This window comes from Mustela erminea, chromosome 3, assembly GCF_009829155.1.
Source record: "Mustela erminea isolate mMusErm1 chromosome 3, mMusErm1.Pri, whole genome shotgun sequence".
NCBI classification, from domain to species: Eukaryota; Metazoa; Chordata; class Mammalia; order Carnivora; family Mustelidae; genus Mustela; species Mustela erminea.
The window spans coordinates 3,914,399-3,931,925 of NC_045616.1; the positions used below are offsets into that span (position 1 = coordinate 3,914,399).

The 17,527-nt window shown below is 57.6% G+C and overlaps 1 protein-coding gene across 3 annotated transcripts in view; it reads right to left on the bottom strand.

Annotated features, from left to right (window-relative positions):
- Nucleotides 1-4,618: 4,618 nt before the first annotated feature.
- Nucleotides 4,619-17,527, bottom strand: part of WNT3A (Wnt family member 3A) — a 41,931-nt gene continuing 29,022 nt past the window's right edge. The window contains exons 3-6 of one of the 3 annotated variants that reach the window (XM_032335132.1): nucleotides 12,154-12,419; nucleotides 9,739-9,845; nucleotides 6,994-7,160; nucleotides 6,683-6,839 (exon numbers count right to left, since the gene is read on the bottom strand). In XM_032335132.1, the coding sequence (XP_032191023.1) occupies nucleotides 6,781-6,839; nucleotides 6,994-7,160; nucleotides 9,739-9,845; nucleotides 12,154-12,419 (599 nt within the window). In that variant the 3' untranslated portion in view covers nucleotides 6,683-6,780. Of the gene's footprint in view, nucleotides 7,161-9,738; nucleotides 9,846-12,153; nucleotides 12,420-17,527 lie in introns of all 3 variants that reach the window. The other 2 variants (XM_032335131.1, XM_032335130.1) reach the window with 2 other exon arrangements.

The window sequence follows — 17,527 nt, forward strand, 5'->3', positions numbered from 1 at the left end:
CCGAGAGGCAAATGACTGTTTACTGTGTGCTCCAGAGACTCAAATAAAAAAGGGAGTGAGAGGGAGACGTGATTGAGGTGCTGGCTTAGAGCTAAACGTCAATTAGCACCTTCTGACTCGCTCCTGTCCCGGCTGCCAGGCGGGTGGTGGCGGCTCCCTGGCTGGGGCCCTCCCAGGGCTGCCCCAGGGCCCTGGGCACCCTGCCTGGTCCTGGGACTGCAGGGACAGATTCTCAGATGCGTAGGAGGCCTCAGGGGCCTGGATCAGGGTGCTGGAGCCCTAGAAACCACGGCCCAAGTTCGCCTTCTCTGGAAGGCTTCCCAGGTGACCCAGAAGGCAGTGAAGGGGCTGCCATCTTTCAGCCCTCCAGGGCCAAGGTCACCGGACGAGGTGAGGGACAGGTCAGGTGGGAGGATTATCTGTCAGCGGCAGGGACAGGGAGGAAGGAAATGGGGTGGCCATCCCTTCATAAACTCACACTGGGGAGGGCAGCCTCACCCAACAGGACTCAGTTTACCCGTTGGTGCCTACGAACAGAAGGGAGAGATGGGAGGGACACCATCCCGTCCTCTCCATCCGTGGACGGTGTCCTTGGAGGTCAGGTGCACACTGAGCATACTGGCTTGGGGAGCAGCACCTGGTTGGGGCCAGAGGCCAAGGGGCTTCCAAGAGGAAGGTGCTGACCACCAGGCAGAGATTCCAGAAGGCCCTGTCCTTGGGGTGGCATGAGGGTTTCAGGAAGGGAGATGGGGTTCCAACAGTGAAACAGATGGCAAGAGGGCTGAGCAGGTCAGGGAGAACCTCAGGCTTGGGGTGGGGGAGAGTGGTGTAGCGGAGGGCAGAGGGAGTGGGGCCACTACCAGGCCAAAAGACCAGACCCTAAAACAGACTGTTTCTCATTCAGACCCCAGGTCAGAGTCCCATCACTCAGACCAGATTCCAGGGCAGAATCATGATATCCAGATCAAACCCCAGGGCAGGGCTGTGCCCCCTAGGCCAGACCCCATAACAGAGTCATGTCTCCAGACCAGACCTCAGGCAGAGTCATATCCCCAGATCAGAACAGATCCCAGAGCAGGGTCATGATCCCCAGACCAGGCTCAGGACAGAGTCATGATCCTCAGACCAGACCCCAGGACAGGGTCATGTCCCTATACTAGACCCCAGGGCAGAGTCATGTCCCCAGACCGGACCCCAGGACAGACTCATGATCCCCAGATCAGATCCCAGGACAGAGTCATGTCCCCAGACTGGACCCTGGGCAGAATCACAATCCTCAGACCAGACCCCAGGGCAGGGCTCTGTTTCCCAGGACAGACCCTAGGACAGAGTCATGTTCCCAGACCAGACCACATGGTAGGACTGTGGCCCCTAGACAAGGGACAAAGACCCAGCCAGTGGGGTCTTGAAGCCCGTCCAGCCCAGGCTCTGATGAGGGGCTGGGGGTCATCATCATGCAGGGCCTGGGGACAGGGTATGTGTTTGGGGGGAAAGTGTGGGCTTAGCCCTTGACTCTAGGCTTGGGGACCCAGAGCTGGCCCTGCACCTGCTGTTCTGGGAGGTCCCTAACCCTGGGAAATTCTGGTCCTGCATAGGACAAGGAGCCAAAGGGAGGAAACTGAGGCCCCAGGACCCAGAAAGTGGGAGTCTGGGGGAGGGAGAGCTGGTGGGGCTTCAGAGGGGGGGCTAGCCACACCCCTTCCAGGACTTCAAAGCTGCTGTTCTGGGAGTGTGAGATTTGCAGGGGACTGAGCCAAGGGGGGCCTGGTGGGGTGAGGCCCCACGACCTCCGGGCCTTTAATATGGTTATTCCTCTCCTGTGTCAACTACCTGCGAACAGGCCCACCGGGGCCCATTTCCTCCCTCTCCGGGGCGGCAGGAGGGGCTGTAAACTCCCTGGAGAGGCGAGGGGCCTGGCCAGGCGGTCCTGCTCTGCCCTCTGAGTGGGGGGCTGGGACAGGCTGCAGAGGGGGTCTGGATGGGGTATCCCACAGCAGCAAAAGCCTGGAGCAGAGAAGCCCTGGGGAGAGCCCACTCTTAATCCAGAGGGAAACTGAGGCCGGCTAGCAGAGTGGAGGGTTTGGGCTCCTCATTCGCTTGGGCCCTTTCCAGCCCCCCAAACCATACAGCACGCTGGCCCATGGCCCCATCCTGGCCCCCCTTCTGGTGGCATTCTGCCCCTCTCCGTCCTGCAGCTGTGGACAGCTGAGACCATCTCCACGGTGGCCTTGCTCCCAGACCCTCAGGGGGCTCATGCCTGGCACCTGGAGGCCAGAGCCTGCCCAGGTCTGTCACATGCTGTGTGTCCTCAGACAAGTTCCTGGCCTCTCTGGGCCCCTGGGGGACAGAGCCTGGACGCCGGGGGTTTGCTGTCCTGTGACACAGAGGTATGGGGCCAGACAGGCTGAATGCACCTCTCGTCAGCCCCCCAGGGTGGCACACCTGCTATCCCTCTGTCTGTCCTCCCTTGTGGCCTCCCACCCCACCCACCTGTCTAACCCTTTCATCTGTGGCTCCCTCGGCACCTGGGTCTCAGCGGTCTAAGCAGGTGCCAATTAGGGTGGCTCCTGCCTGGGCCTTGACTCAGAGGTGCTCGAGGCCGCAGTGTGTGCCATGGACGGAGCCCAAGGGTGGAGTCGGACACCTGTCCCCCCACCCCCCATTCAGGGCCTGACCCTGGGCAGTGTCCTGTCCAACTTTGCAGCCCAGGCTGGCCTGCAGGCTGCGCTTGAATCTCCCCCAGGGCACTTGGCCAGGAGACTGGGTGCCTGGTGCTCCTGCCCCGGCCATGGCTCCTGCTCTAAGCATCTGCCCACAGCCCACCTGGTCTAGCAGTCCCCTGGGACCCCAGTGCAGAGTCCCCAGCACAGGGGGCGGCCCAGCCAGGAACGGGCTTGGTGGGAGAGCACCCAGCATGAGGCCATGGCCTTGGGGTCCAATGTGGGAGGGTCAGCCATGATTTGGGGTGTGATGGGAGGGGTACTGGAGTCCAGGGCCCAGGGTCTGTGTCCCGTTCTACTGCCCCACTGGGCCCCATCCTGCTCTGTCTTCAGTGGCTGGGAGACACCAAGGAGGAAGACCAGTGTGGGTGGGAGTGGGTGAAGGAGAAGCCTGGACTGTCCCAAGGAGCAAGGCCAAAACCATCCCCCACCCCAGACCTGCATTTGCCTTCCTGGTCCCTCAGTGCAGACCTACTCCACACCCTCTCATGGCTTTCCCAGCACAGGCCTCTTTTGGATTGCATATCCGTGTCCCCTCTAGGTCTGCGCTTCTTGTCCAGGGTCCCCTCCCTGCCCTGGGTCTGTGCCCCCTTGTCTAGGACCTCCTCCCTTCCCTGGGTCTGTGAACTCTTATCCCCCGTCCAGGACCCCCTCCATTCCCTGCATCCATGTCCCCTATCCAGGATCCCCTTCCTTCCCTGGGCCTTTGTCCCCCGTCCAGGACCCCTGTCCAGCCAGCTGTGGCTGTCTGTCTGCAGAGGGTGACTCTTCCTCCCTGTGCTCTTTGAGGAGCCTTGGGGCCCTGACTCCCATTGCCAGCTGCCTGCACTGGGCTTCTCTCCCTCTGCTCTGGTGAGACCTTCTCCTGCCTGTCCCTGGCCCACTCCCTTCCAGCAAATGGCCCCTGCAGGGTGGGGGCTGGGCCTTCAGCCCTCAGCGTCCTGGTCATCTTCCTCCCCTCCCCCATGGAGCCCAGCCTGTCCTCCCCACCCCTGACTCCTCAGCCCTCTCCCTCTCTGTAGGTTGGTCTGAGTGGATATCAGGGCAGGGCACAGAGCTGGGGCACCGAAGGGCAGAGAGAAGAGCAGGGACCCTGAACCTGGCTTGGAGAGTGACGGTGCAGCCTCAGTTTCCAAAGGGTGCAGTCAACCCTGTACACTCCACATACCCCTGGATCAACATGGAGGGGCCGTGGGAGACTTCAGCCAGCAGGGCACCTTGCTTGTCCTGGGGGCTCTCCCTGCCCAGCCAAGAAAGGCAGGTAGGGGGCTCCCAAAGGCAGGGCTAGCCCATCCCCACCCTGAGGTCCTGAGCATGGTGCCCACCATACACTTAGAGGCTGCCGAGCCCTGCCAAGCCTTGCACACTAGTTACGCCCTGCCACAGAGGGAAGGCCAGGCAACCGGGCTCGGCTCTGACCCCAGGCCTGAGCTGGATGAGAACAGGGAGGAGACCCTGTGACATCCTGGCCTCTCGTGGTGGCTCTCTCCCAGTAAGGGATGTCCCTGTGGCCTTCATGCTGGATTCCACCACATGAGCTATGACTTCTGTTGGCCTTGGTCAGAGGAGGCCAGGCCCAGAAGAGCCCCCTGAGACCTAGGCTCTGTCTGCGCTGGTCAGCCCTGGGTTGAGGGGCTGTGTCTTACCTCCCAGCCAGGCCAGGCTCTTGGAAAACCCTGGGCAGGACCACAAGGGGGACCCCATCTCTTTCCCTGGTGACCCTCCCCCTTCCCCTGGACTTCTGGCCTCTGCGGGCCATAGCAGAGGCCCCGGGGGTCCTCCCGTCTTGGCCCATGGACATCTCCCCTCCCAGAGGGCCACCACCCATCCAGCCCCTGCACCTCACCAACCCCCTGCCAAAAATCCAGTACAATCCAGTCTCGTTTCATAGTTTCTTCTTTGTTTGTTTTTTACTTTCTCCCCAATTGTTTGTAACTCACAAGCTATGACTGCAATGATTTCTTTCATAGAAAGAAAAGGAAAACAACAACAACACAGCTGTTTGTCTTGCTCCAGTGTATGGTGGCTGTAGCAGCATTGGAAATAACATTAAAATCACAAATGCAGAATTCCAGGCCGAGGGAGGTGGTGTCCCCAGAGGTGTGCAGGTCATGGTGCCGCACCGTTTGCTCCCCCTGCCTGGGCGAGGGCCCTCCAGCCGGGGCTGGGAGACATTTCACAGTGGCAGAGGCTAGGGGAGGAGAGGTCTCTGCCTGGCAGCCCCCCAGGGGAGGTCCCTCCGCCTCCTGTTCCCAGGCAGGGTGGATGAGTCAGAAGGAGAGGAGCCACCAGCCAGAGGCTCCTGGACACCACAGCCACAGCAGCAGGCCTGGGGGGGTCAGTCCTGGCCATAGGGGGTGGGATGGTGACCACCCCTCTGGGGACTGAGGGGCCTTCGCCCGCAGCATGGGTGTGGACTCACCCTCCCAACCCTCCCCAACAACCCAACCCAAATCGAAGTGAGCCTCTGAGGCAGGGGAAGGGCAGGCCAGGCGGTGAGACTTTCCATCAGAGGCAAAGTAGAGATCTGGGCTGGTCAAGCCAAGGGTGGGGCCTGGGGGGTGCTGCGCCACAGGAAGAGGGCCCAGGGGTCCGAGGCCAGGGCACACAGCAGCAGGGGCAGGGCCAGGCCTCTGGGTCCAGGCCCCTCTGCGGCTGGGCCCCACGTGCTTTCCCCCGGCAGGACTGGTTCAATCCCGTCCAGGTTCCTGGGGCTGGGCGGGGTGACGGCTGTCTGGTTGGGCTTCTGGTTGGGGCTCCGGCAGACGCCCGGCTGACGGAGGGGTGCCACAAGGCCTCCAGACCCCTTAACTGTCCCGGAGCACCCGACTTGGAGGTTGGATCACAGGGCCCAGAAGAAGGGCTGGGAGGAGATAGGCCAGCCTGCCGGGTCTCTGCTCCGCGCAGGCCAAGTGGCTTGAAATCTCACAGGTGTGCTGGTGGGGAGGAGGACGGCCGCTGGGCACTCCGCCCCCAGAGATGACCCCTCCCCACGCGGAAGCCCCACCCACGGAACCCCGCCCCCCATCCAGAAGCCCCGCACCCGTGTAGAACCCCAGGGCCCTACCACAGGGGACTCTCCTCCCTTACAGGAGTCCCAGTCCTGGAACCCCGCCCCCAGGGAGAAGCCCCGCCCCATTCAAGGAAGAAACCAGAACCAGTCTAAGGACACGGTCCCCATACAGTTACTCCTCCCGCCACCCCCGCCCTACTAGGGAGGAGCCCACCCCTATCCAGGAACCCCACCCGGAGGCCCGCCCCCAGAGAGGAGCCCCGCCCCATCGAGGAAGAAATCAGCGCTTTCAGGGCGGACCCTGCCCCCATCCGGGTGCCCCACTTGGGGGCCCCGCCCCTGTCAGGAGGACCCCCGCCCCCGTCCAGGGAGGATTCCCGCCCCTGTCCGGGGAGGAGACCCTACCCCGTCCAGGACCCCAGCTGGGGACTCGCTCCCGTCCTGGGAGGAGCCCTGCCCCTGTCCAGGACCCCAGCTGGGGACCCCTGTCCCTGTCCCTTAGGAGCCTCTAACCCGTCCAGGACCCTAGCTAGGGACCCCGCCCTCATCCCGGGAGGAGCCCCGTCCCCGCCCAGGACTCCAGCTGCGCCCCCCGCCGCCATCGGGGCAGCCCCGCGCAGGGCGCACTACTTGCATGTGTGCACGTCGTAGACGCGCGCGCACTCCTGGCAGCTCACGTAGCAGCACCAGTGGAAGACGCAGTGGCACTTCTCGCGGCGCCGTTCGGTGCGCGCGTTGTGGCCTCGGCCGCAGCACAGCAGGTCGCAGCCATCGATGCCATGCGAGCTCACGTTGCACGTGCGGTCGCGCGTGCCAAACGAGCCGGTCTCGGGGTTGGGCTCGCAGAAGTTGGGCGAGGCCTCGTAGTACACCAGATCGCGCTCCGTGGGCACCTTGAAGTAGGTGTAGCGCGGCCGCAGGGTTTCCACCCAGCCGCGCGACTCGCGGTGCTTCTCCACGACCATCTCCGAGGCGCTGTCGTACTTGTCCTTGAGGAAGTCGCCGATGGCACGGAAGTCGGGCTGCGACCACCAGCAGGTCTTCACCTCACAGCTGCCCGACAGCCCGTGGCACTTGCACTTGAGATGCATGTGGCTGGCGATGGCCTGCAGGAGCGTGCCGGGGGGCGTCAGGGCGGGCCCCACGCACCCCCCTCTCTGGCTCTCACCATCCGTGCAGGGGCCTGCTCCCCAGGGGTGCACTCCCTGCCTGCACCGTCCCACCCCCCGCCCCATGTGCTCCTGGCAAGCCCAAGGCAACCTGTCTCCTCCATAAAGGCCCTTCTCCGCGGGATCCCGGTGCCGCCTCTTCTCTGTGGTGCAGGTGCTCTTGTGGGTTCGCACCCTGGCTGACCCCAGATCCCCGGAGGGCAGGGCCTGGGAGCCTCCCCTGTCTCCTGGCTGGGTCTATACAGGCAGCCTGTACGACTGCGTGAAGGAAGGAAGGGACAGTGACAGTAACTGATGGTCTGGTCTGGGCATGCAGGAGGGTGGACATTAATGCTGACTGGGCGAGCCTGACACCACAGCCCAGAGGACATGTACCTGGTGGCAAGGCCAGGGGCTGACCAGTACCTGAGCATGACTAATGGGAGTGGCTTGAGCAGCCCACATTCAGGGTCTGGGAAGCTGGGTTTATGGGGCTGGATGGGAATTCCAAGAGGAGGGAGGTAGTGTGGAGGGACGAGGTGGGGGGACTCTGGGGCCGTGAGGGCCAACAGCTGAGGGATACATTTTTTCCCTTTTCTATTGGAGGGAAGGGGTGGGGTTGGGGGAGAAGGGGCGTGTAACTCAAACCTACCTGTCCACCGTTGCTTGGACCACTGTGGTGGATGCCTGCCACCCATGAGCCCTGGAGATCCTCAGGCAAGAGGATGTAAACTACTTCCTTCACCAGTTCAATAGTGATGGTGATCACTACTGCAATGATACCATGTTGGTTGGTAGATCCGCCTTGATAAAATTTAATGTTAAAGCTAATACCACCCGTTTCCTCCTTCATTGTGGCTACGGGGAAGTGTACAGCCAAGTGCGTGAGTCCCATTATACTCCTGTTGGCCAGTGTACAGTGGGCTCTACATCCAAACCCTGCCTCTCTCCTGTTTCTTTTACGTGTCCCTCTCATACTGGCCCTTTCTGGGCGTCAGTACTATCTGGCATCCCTTCCCCCAGTTCATTTCCATCTCATATCTATGTTCTTCTCTTCTCCAGAGGACAGACCTCTTCGGTGTCTTCAGGTCGACTTTTATCAAAATTACATATGCTTATACCTTGAGGAGTCCAAGAGTCTCTGAGACTCGCTCCCACACCCACTTGTGCACAGCACCTTCCTGACCAGCCAAGGCAACACCGTGCCTCTTGCATGTCCAATGGAATGTTTGTCTGGCTGCTTCTTGAGCGTTGGGGGCTCCAGCAATGTGTCCCCTCTCACCATGGAGGGTGGGAAGTCAGCTCCTCACCATCACCCCACCGCTCCAGCATACAACTGCCCAGCCCCCTCCACCCTAAAGTGGAAGCATAATCCAGCTAGAGTGATATCCAGGACTGGTGGTATTGGGACTGTGTTAAAGTCATACCCAGCCAAACCCCATGACAGGGTAGGATTCCTTTCTTTTTCTACAGAATTTTATTGTTGCTGTTTTTTACATACTTATTACAGATTCAGACTCAAACCCTCCCTAAATCATCTGAATATCCTCTTTGAGATGTTCAAACATGTGGCATATACTGCGATTTCAGCTTCTTGGAGGTATCTTTTTCAGAGGCTATCTGGTAGATTTTGTGATGTGTGCATGCCCAAACATGCTGCATATTCTGTGATTTCAGCTTCTTCAAGACATCTTTTTCAGAGGCTATCTGGTAGATTTTGTGAAATGTGCATGCCTGAAAACACATCTTTTCTATGTAAAAAGTGGACAAGATGGTTGAGCTGGGTATAAAATTCTTGGCTGAGAATCTTATTTTCTTTAGGACTCTGGAAGCATGGCTCCATCTTTCTTCCAGCCTCCATTGCTATTCTTGGGAGCTTGAATGCCACTTTGATTCCTGATCCTTTCCATGAAACCCGCAGCATAGAGGGCTTCCCTGTGAATTTCAAGGTGTGATAGGTCTTGATATGGGTCTCTTCTCTCACGTGCCAGGGTCACTTACTGGGTCTGTTTGGTCTGAAACTTGTGATTCTCAGTCCTGGGAATGTTCCTGCCTTCTTTGCCAACATTCTCTTCTTCATGTTCATCATTGTCTCTCTTGGACAGATCCTCCTTGTTTTCCATTCTTTTCCTATTTTCCATCTCTTTGTCTTTTTCCTTCTGTTCCATGGATGCATGTCTCAAGTATCTGCCAACCTTTGTGTGGGGAGTTTGGTTTCTGCTATTCTACTTTTATATACAGCAGCTTTCTTTTTCTCTTAATAACATTTTCTTTTAATTTAACACCCTATTTCATTTTTATGGAAAGAGTATTTTATCTCTCTGGGGATAGTGGCAGTTTTTATTTTCTTTCCCCTTTTTCAATCATTTAAAAAACATTTAAGTAATCTCTGTGCCCAGTGTGAAGCTCAAACTAATGACCCTGAGTCACACACTGTACAGCTGAACCAGCCAGGCACCTGGAGTAGTGGCAGTATTTGAAGTTTTCATCTCTCCTTACAGTGTCTCTTTCTCACAAGTTCTGTTTTCATTTGTTTTGGTCTTCACTTTTGTGGTTGTGAGCAGCTTTCCTCAGATGTCCTGGGATCCTTGGCTGGCTGCTCATATTTAAAAGGAGAACACTACACATCCTGTTGGGGGCTCATGTGCTTGGTGGGGGCTTATCAGCATAGGCCCTCATTGTAGAGTGACCTGGCCACTTTACTTCATGGGGGAACCCCAGGTCAGTTCATTTGAGTCTCTTCTTGGGTTGATCCAATCCCCAGGGGAGAGGGTCATCAAGATTCACTATGGGATACAGAGACTAGGAAGAGAAAGATGTGTGTAGATGGAGACAACTTTCTCTCAGGAAACCTTACCTTCCCCAGGCTGTCCTTGGTGTCCCTCGGTCCAGACACACAGTGATTTGCCCTTCCTGGAGAACAGACCTCCAGACTTCCACCATGGTAAAGGGTAGGGACTTTTCCTGGTTGCAAGGAGTTGGACAGAAGATCTGGTGGGTTATAAACTGCTTTTAAAGTGGATTATCAGCCCATCTTCCCATGTTTAGCCCCATTATTGATCTCTAATTTTCAAGATACCTGATACTAGTAAGTCCTGGGTTGGTTCTCAGAGTTCTCCTCTACTGGTTTAAGATTCTACTTTCTCCTAAGACCCAAGTATTCATGGATTAGTTTATTAGTCTGAAAACTTTTGCTGCCACGTTAGCCCCTGGTTTCCATTGTCAGGTGTGATTTTGTTCTTATGTGTTGTAATATTCATTTGCTGTCATTTTAGTTGAATTTCAGGGGTGCAGAGGGATGCTTCTGTTTTGGGATTCCTCATAGACCCTTCAGTCCTACAATGGCCATGTGATTCCTTCCCAAGTACATTCTATGACTTACAGTTTCTGGTTCCCTGCTGAGACATTCAGACTTGCAGTTTGGCTTTGTAAACTTAAGGAAGCATATTTCTTTGTTTACCATCTGCATCTCCTAATTCCAGTATCTGGAGTCCCTGTGGACTTGTCCCTGTGGGTTTTGCCAATGATCACTCATTGTATCACTAGCTCACATGACAGGCTATCCTTCTTGATTATGTGCTGAATGCTGTGTTTAAGAAATTAGTTGTAGAAACATTTTTTTGACTTGAAAAAGGCGATCCTCCTCCAAAGAGGATTTGCCTGCCTTTTCCAGGTGTGTGGAAAACCCAGCAATTTGGGTACACCATAATCTGCTCTCAGATACTGAGATTTTTTGAGCCTGCACATGTGAGCAAGGGCTGGTCTCCTTCTGGTTTTCCTTTACTCCTCAGGGTCCCAGCCTAAACTGAGGCATGGTTTCCTAGAGATAGCACTCTTGGTGGGGCTGTTGGCTCTGGGAAGGTTAGGGTTAGGGTTAGTATATATGCTGTAAATGCAAAACTGGACAAAAGTTCACCAGTTGCCAGCCATTGAACACCTGCTCCCCAGAAACTCCCATCGTGTTCTCTTCCAGCTGCATGGAGTCCCCTGTTCAGCCTCTGACACCCTTATACCCGTCCTTTTATGAACCCAAGTTCTTTACTTTCATGTGGTCCACATTATTGCTACATGTTTCTTTCATTGTGAGAGATTTTTGGTCCTGTTTGGGAAACCGTTGCATACTCCAAGTTCACAGCAATGTTCCCCTATGCTTTCTTCCTACCATGTTTCTTTGTTGGCTTTACCTTTGCCACCTGGGTTCATAATTGACCTTATATATGGTGTGAGGTAGGGGTTAAGGTTTTTTTTTTTTTTTCCTTCCTACATACGGTGATCCAATGGGCCAGCACCCTTCACTGAAGACCCTATTTCTTGTCAGCACTGCACTGTCTTCCCCGGGATAAGTCAGGTGACAGGCAGCCCATGCTTTTAACAGGACACATACCACATTGCGTCCTGTATTTGTCCTGTTTCTGACGGAAAGATGAGTCAGTCACCTCATCTTTTGTTGCTGGCAGTCAAACATCGCAGTCCCCTGCAGTCCTGGGTTCTAAGGCCAGCCCCTCATTGTACTGCTGAATCTGCTCAGGCTCTCTGGGCTCCACCAAGTGCTCAGGGCTCCATCGGCTCCCCGTGACCTTCAGATGCCATCCTTCCTCCTGGGCCCCATGTTTCTTCTTCCTCTGCTCTCCTCTTGCTGTTCTACCAGATGACCTCACTCACAGGCAAGCACTGGGGCTGCCCCAAGGCTCCTGGCTTCCCTCCACCTAGAGAACTGTGTTCCTTTGCATACACTGTTTTCAGCACCACTGCCGACAGAAGGCTTTTTCTTGAGATGCCAGCCTGGGGTGTGGCCCCTCTGAGGTGCCCACGTCACTTTGTGTGTGCCCTTCCTTATCACACAATGTCCCACGCAGTGCCGTATGGACCTCGCTGTCTTTCTCCTGGGACATGCAGGCACTCCTGCAGGGCAGGCCTTGAGCCCACCACCCTGCCACCCTGTGGGACTACCCTCGACCCTGGTGCAGCAGCTGGACTGGGCCATTTCAGACAGCCCTGGCACAGGGGAGCAGCTCCCTAGCCTGGCCACCACCAACAGCCCTCCCTTCAGGGGACCAGGGCACATGTCCAGCTCAGAGAGCTTCTGGTTCCCCAGGACCTCAGGAATGTTGTCAGAGGGTGCATCCCCAGACCCCATTGTGTCTGTGCCCCTGCAGGATGCACAGGGCCTGGACGGATGACCCCTCTGCACCCGAGAACATGCAGGCCAGGAGCCCCAGGACACTGCCCCACTCCACACACCCCCAGAACCCGCCAGGAGCTGCCATTGTACCTGGCGGCCGGCCTCGTTGTTGTGGCGGTTCATCGCGGAGCGGGCGTCTGGCCGGTTCTCCCGCGCATCGGCAAACTCCCGAGACACCATGCCGCCAAATTCGATGTCCTCACTGCAGCCGCCCCACTTCCAGCCCTCGCCCGGCAAGCCCTGGTGCCGGCTGCTGCAGCCACAGATGGCCGCCGAGCCCTCAGCGCACGAGCGCGTCACAGCGAAGGCCACGCCGGCAGAGGCGATGGCGTGCACAAAGGCAGATTCCCGCGTGGCTGTGGAGAGAGGCGACCGGGTTGGCAGGCCCAGCAGGGGTTGGGTGCTAGAGCCTGGCCCGTGGCGCCGTGGCCCCTTGCTGGGCTGGGCCTGGGCCCCCGGGGTGGGCGTGCATCCTGAACTCACAGTCACCGAGTGGCCAGGCAGGTCTGCCCTTGGTGCAGAACACCTGCGGAGGAGGACGAGTATCAGGAGAAAGTAGCCGGGGGCCAGCCAGCCCAGGAGTCCAGGAGCAGTGCTGGACAGCCCTCCCTGAGACTCCGGCCATCTGCGGGCCAGCTCCCAGCCCGTGCTGGCCAGGATGTGCAGGATCTGAGCCCTGAGCACTGCTGGGGGCAAAGGGACTGGGGCTGCGCCTTGGACAGTGTGTGACCTCCTTTTACAAATGGACGTCTCCCCTGTGGCCAGGCCATGCAGCTAGGTATGTACCCGGGAGGACACCCAGGTGCTCGCGGGGCCCAGGAAGCAAATGGCACAGCCCCAGTGGGGAGGCTTCAAAATATCTCTCTGCAGGTCAATGAGTAGAGATCTGTGGCCTGGAAAAAGTCCGTCCTGGGGATGTGATGTGCAATCCCCCAATCGAGGGGGACTTCTGGGGACCTCTGCTAACACATCTGTCTCACATGTTTGGAAGCTGCTGAGAGAATGGGGCTTCAGAACTCCCACCCCAGGACTGGCAACGGGAACCCTGCGGGGGGATGGATATCAACTAGACAGTGGTGACCATTGTGCAATGCCCACATGTACCAGACCCTCGCGTTGTGCACCGGGAACTGAGCGTCTTGGGTCAGCAGTAGTGCACTGCCAAAGGGAAACTGGAATTCGGCCCAGCAGGGACAGAATACAGAGCATGGTAGATACAACCAGTAAACCTCCTCCTTGGACCCCAGCAGTGCAGAGTGCATCTGACCCAGATGTCCAAGCCCAAAGCGTCTGGCAGCCTAATGGCCTGTTTGGGTGGCAGCTCTGGCCCATACACTGTGCACTGTGCCTCTCGTTCTGTCTGCACACCTTCCCCTTCTTCATCCCAGCTCCAGGAATGGCCACCTCTTCTGGGACCTGCTCCAGATCGGTGGCCTCCACAGCACTCAGTGCCCTGTACCAGCCCCCTGCGCCCAGCCCTAGAAATGCTGAAGGCCTCAGCATCCAGGTTCCTGCAGACCCCAGGGGCTGGTCTGGAGGCTACCCAGGCCCCCAGAGACAGGGGGAAACTGAGGCTGGGGAAGTGGTTTTGCAGAAGAGCAGTGGAGAAGGGCTGGAGCTCGGGAAGGAACTGGTGAGGTGGGCCAGGAGCGGACAGAGGCATGTGGGGGGCATTGAGGGAGGCCTGGAAGCATAGAGCATGTGGAGACTCTGCAGAGGCTGGACCCCAGCCAGGCCTCCTCAGACTCTGTGAGTGCACTGCACCTGTGGGTCTGTACAAGCCTTCCATGCTGGGCATGGGGTGGGTGACCTGCATGTCCCCAGATTCCTCCTAGGCAGCAGCTGGGACAGTGCTGGGGCACCCAGTGGCTCCTGACACAGAGTGCAGCTGCCTCCCCATCCACATCCTTGCCTGAGAACTTCTCTTTTGGGACGGGGATGAGTGGGTGGGCTTCCTCCTGGGGAGGGAAGAGAGGCTGTGAGGAGCGGCTGTGGGCTCTTCCCCATGCCTCCTCAAGCTTGCGAGCTCCAAAGCCAAGGCAGGCAGAGGAAGGGGAGTATCGAGACGGGCTCCAGCCAGTAGCATATACACACTCAGACTCACTCAACAACCAACACACCTGTCACCAAAAAGCGCACATTTACCATCCCGTGCCTCCCCCCACCACCCCGCTCCCCTCAGGCCTTCCCTGAGTCCAGCCCTCAGCATCTGTCCCTGCATCATCAGAGGCTCCTGGAGGGAACCCAGGGCCCTAGCCTGCAGCTTCCCCCACCCACGTGTCTGCACACACACACACACAGTCACAAATACTCATGCACAGACAGGTGCACATATATGAACACACATGCACACACCAACACACACACACACCACACACACTCATAGGCAGGTGCATGTGTACAAACATGCGTGCACAGGTATGTGTACACACAGGCTGAGGGCACAGCCCTTTGCTTCATGACCACTTAGCCCTGCCTGGGCCCCTCTGAGTTCTTGGGGTTATGTCCTTGCTTGACCTGCACACAGGCCTGTCCCACCTGCTGCCCTCCCAGCTCTGGCAGCTGCTCCCTGTCCTCCAGCCACACTCAGCCCCTGTCCTCCCCTTAGGCAATTTGCAGCTGCTCCTCTGTTCATGTGCACCTGCCATTTCCCCTGTCTGCTCCTCAGGCTGGGGTCCAGGCCCTGGCATCTGGGTGTGGTCAGTGCCTGGCCCGGGGAGTTCTTGCCTCTGTCCACTCCCGATTTGTCCCCTCCCCAGCCTGGAAGCTCCCTGAGGCGGGGACTGTGTCTTGTTCATCTTTCATTTCCAGTGGCCCTGGGCTGGGACAGGATCTGCAGGATCTGAGCCCATGGGGCTGGCTCTCCACCCTTCCCCACTCAGCAGCCTTCACTGCCCCCTTTCTCAGAGGCCAGCCAGGCAGCCACTCCCCCAGACACTGGACGCCCTTGCCTCACTTTGCTTCGGTCACACAACCCGTCAGTTCTCAGGCAGGCATGGTCTAAGGCCTCCATGAATAAATGCCAGTATGCCCTGAACATGGAGCCTTGTCCTTCTGTCCCGCCCTCCCGCAGAGCCCACCTTTATTTTGTCTTCCCAAGAGAATGTTCTTCTCCAGGTGGGCTTGGCTCCTTGGTTGCTCACCCTGCTAGAGTCCTGGCCTACAGCCTCCCCTACACTCTGTGCAGGGCCCTGCAGTCTCCTGGGGCAGACTGGCATGTCCTGGGCATGGCTGGAACCCAGTACCCACACCAGTGCCTTTCTCCCTGAAACCTCGGGCTGCGCCAAGCTGGCTGGGGCCCCTGATGGCCCTTCTTCAGGCCCTAAGTGCCTGATCCCAGCCCAGGGGGCCAGAAGCACTCCTACTGGAGGAGGCTGCCTCTGCCTCTGCCCGCTTTCCCTCCTCTGAGATAAGGGGAGAGCCAGTGAGCCTGGGGCCTTGCTCCTTCCCCGAACAAGGGCTTGGCTGCTTATCAGGCTCAGGCAGACAGGCCAGGGTGCTAGACACATTCGAGGGGAAGGGCGTGCTTGGGGTGGAGTGGAGGGGGGGCCCCTGAACTTGGAGGAAGCAGAACTTGGTCCTGCCCTGCTCTGTCACCAGCTGGCTGTGTGACCCTGCCCAGGCCTCCCTCCCCCTCAGGCCCCCATTTCCCCTTCTGCCCAGAGAGGAAAGGGCTCATCACACACGGAGTCCCAAAGGCCGAGAACACCTTGTCGCCTGCCTTCACCTTGCTCCAAAGGAAAAGAACCCTCTGAGGAGAGGCCACAGGACCCATGGCCAAAAAAGTGTGCAGCAGTTTGTTTTGGCAAAGGAAGTCTGTTTTCAATGGAGCACGCAGCCTCCACACAGGTTGGGAAGGCTGTGTCCTGATGTGGCAGACACCTGGCCTGCCCTACCTTGCTGGAGGGGTCAGGGCTGTGGACACCCCAGGGGGAAGGCGGTGGATACCAACTGGCCTTGAGCAGATGCTCCAGGGACACCCATGGAGGCCCTCTCACCAAAGATTCAGGAAACATCAGGCAAACCCAAAAAGCCTGACCAAGCTCCTCCTAGTCTCGAAGGCATGAGAGGCATGGGCCAGGTGGACCTAGGACGGGATCCCAGACAGGTGGTAAGACGGGTGAATCTGGGCAAAGTCCAGAGTTCACACTGGCAGATCTTTGTTCTGACGGATGCGGCTGCATCTGGGGCTTGTCAGCCCTGGGGGTGGGGAGTGGGAGAGGAGATGGACTCGGCACCGTGCCTGCGATGTTTCTGTATGTCTACAGTTCTTGCAAAATACAACATGGAAGTACATGCTAGGCTCGTGCAGAAGGAAGACCCCCAGTGTGTCCAGGTGATACCCCACAGCAGTGGGGCTTCTGATGTAGGGGTCTCTGGCAGCCCTCCTATGAGCAGGAATCACAGGGCATGCCAGAACACTTGTGGGTTGTGTGTATGTGCGCGTGCGCACGCGCTTGGGTGGAGAACCCACAGCTTTTATGGGATTTCCGCAGGGGGCTGAGATAAGAAGGTCATGATCTGACTGGCTGGGGCAGCCTCAGGCTTTGGAGGAGGTGGGACAGGGCTCCCCTGAGGCCGTGGTTGGGGAGGGCACAGTGGGGACTCAGACCAGGGTCTGGAGCCCTGGCAGCCGCCCCAGTCACAGCAAAGCTCTTAGCCACCGACACCAGCTTTGTCAGAGGTTTCTGCTTCTATTTATACAACAGAAGCAGCCAGGGAGTGGGAGAGGAGCCCTGACACTGTGGGAAGGGAATCACATCTTTGAAATGAGATTGTAAACACCCGTGGAGGTCACGGCAATGGACTCCAGCAGGTCAAGAGAGGAGGAGAGCACATGGGTGCCTGGGATAGAGTCAGCCAGAGCCCTTGGAGGTGCTCAGGACTGCCCTGCTGGCTCCAGGACATGTCTTCACACCTGTGAGATGGGCTTTGTCTCCCTGGGTCTCTGAACTCCAGAACTAGACCGATCTTGTCTCCAGACTTGGATGTCACAGGCTGGTCAAGTAACCGAGCTCACTGGAGGACTGAACTAGGACTGCCAAGGGTTGTCACTTTTCTCTGAGAGGAAGACACATGGAAAATGACTGTCACAATTTTGTAATTGAGGTTGGGGTTGGGAAAAGAAAGAAGAAAGGGAACTGGGTGACAAAGTCATTTTGTGAGGTAAGCATCCTCCTTGGGGAAAGCCATCTTTGCCAGAAACTTGACATGGTTTCATTACCAACTATTTATTGAGATCCTGCAAAGTATCAATGATCTATCCCTTCTTCCATTCATCTACCATCTTCCCATTTATCTTTCCATCCAACCATCCACCAATGATCTATCCATCTACCATCTATTTTTCATCTATCCATCCACCATCTCCCCACGCACCCATCCATGCATTCACCCATTCATCCATCTGTCCAACCATCCACCAATAATTTGTCCATCCACCTTCCATTTACCTATTCACCAT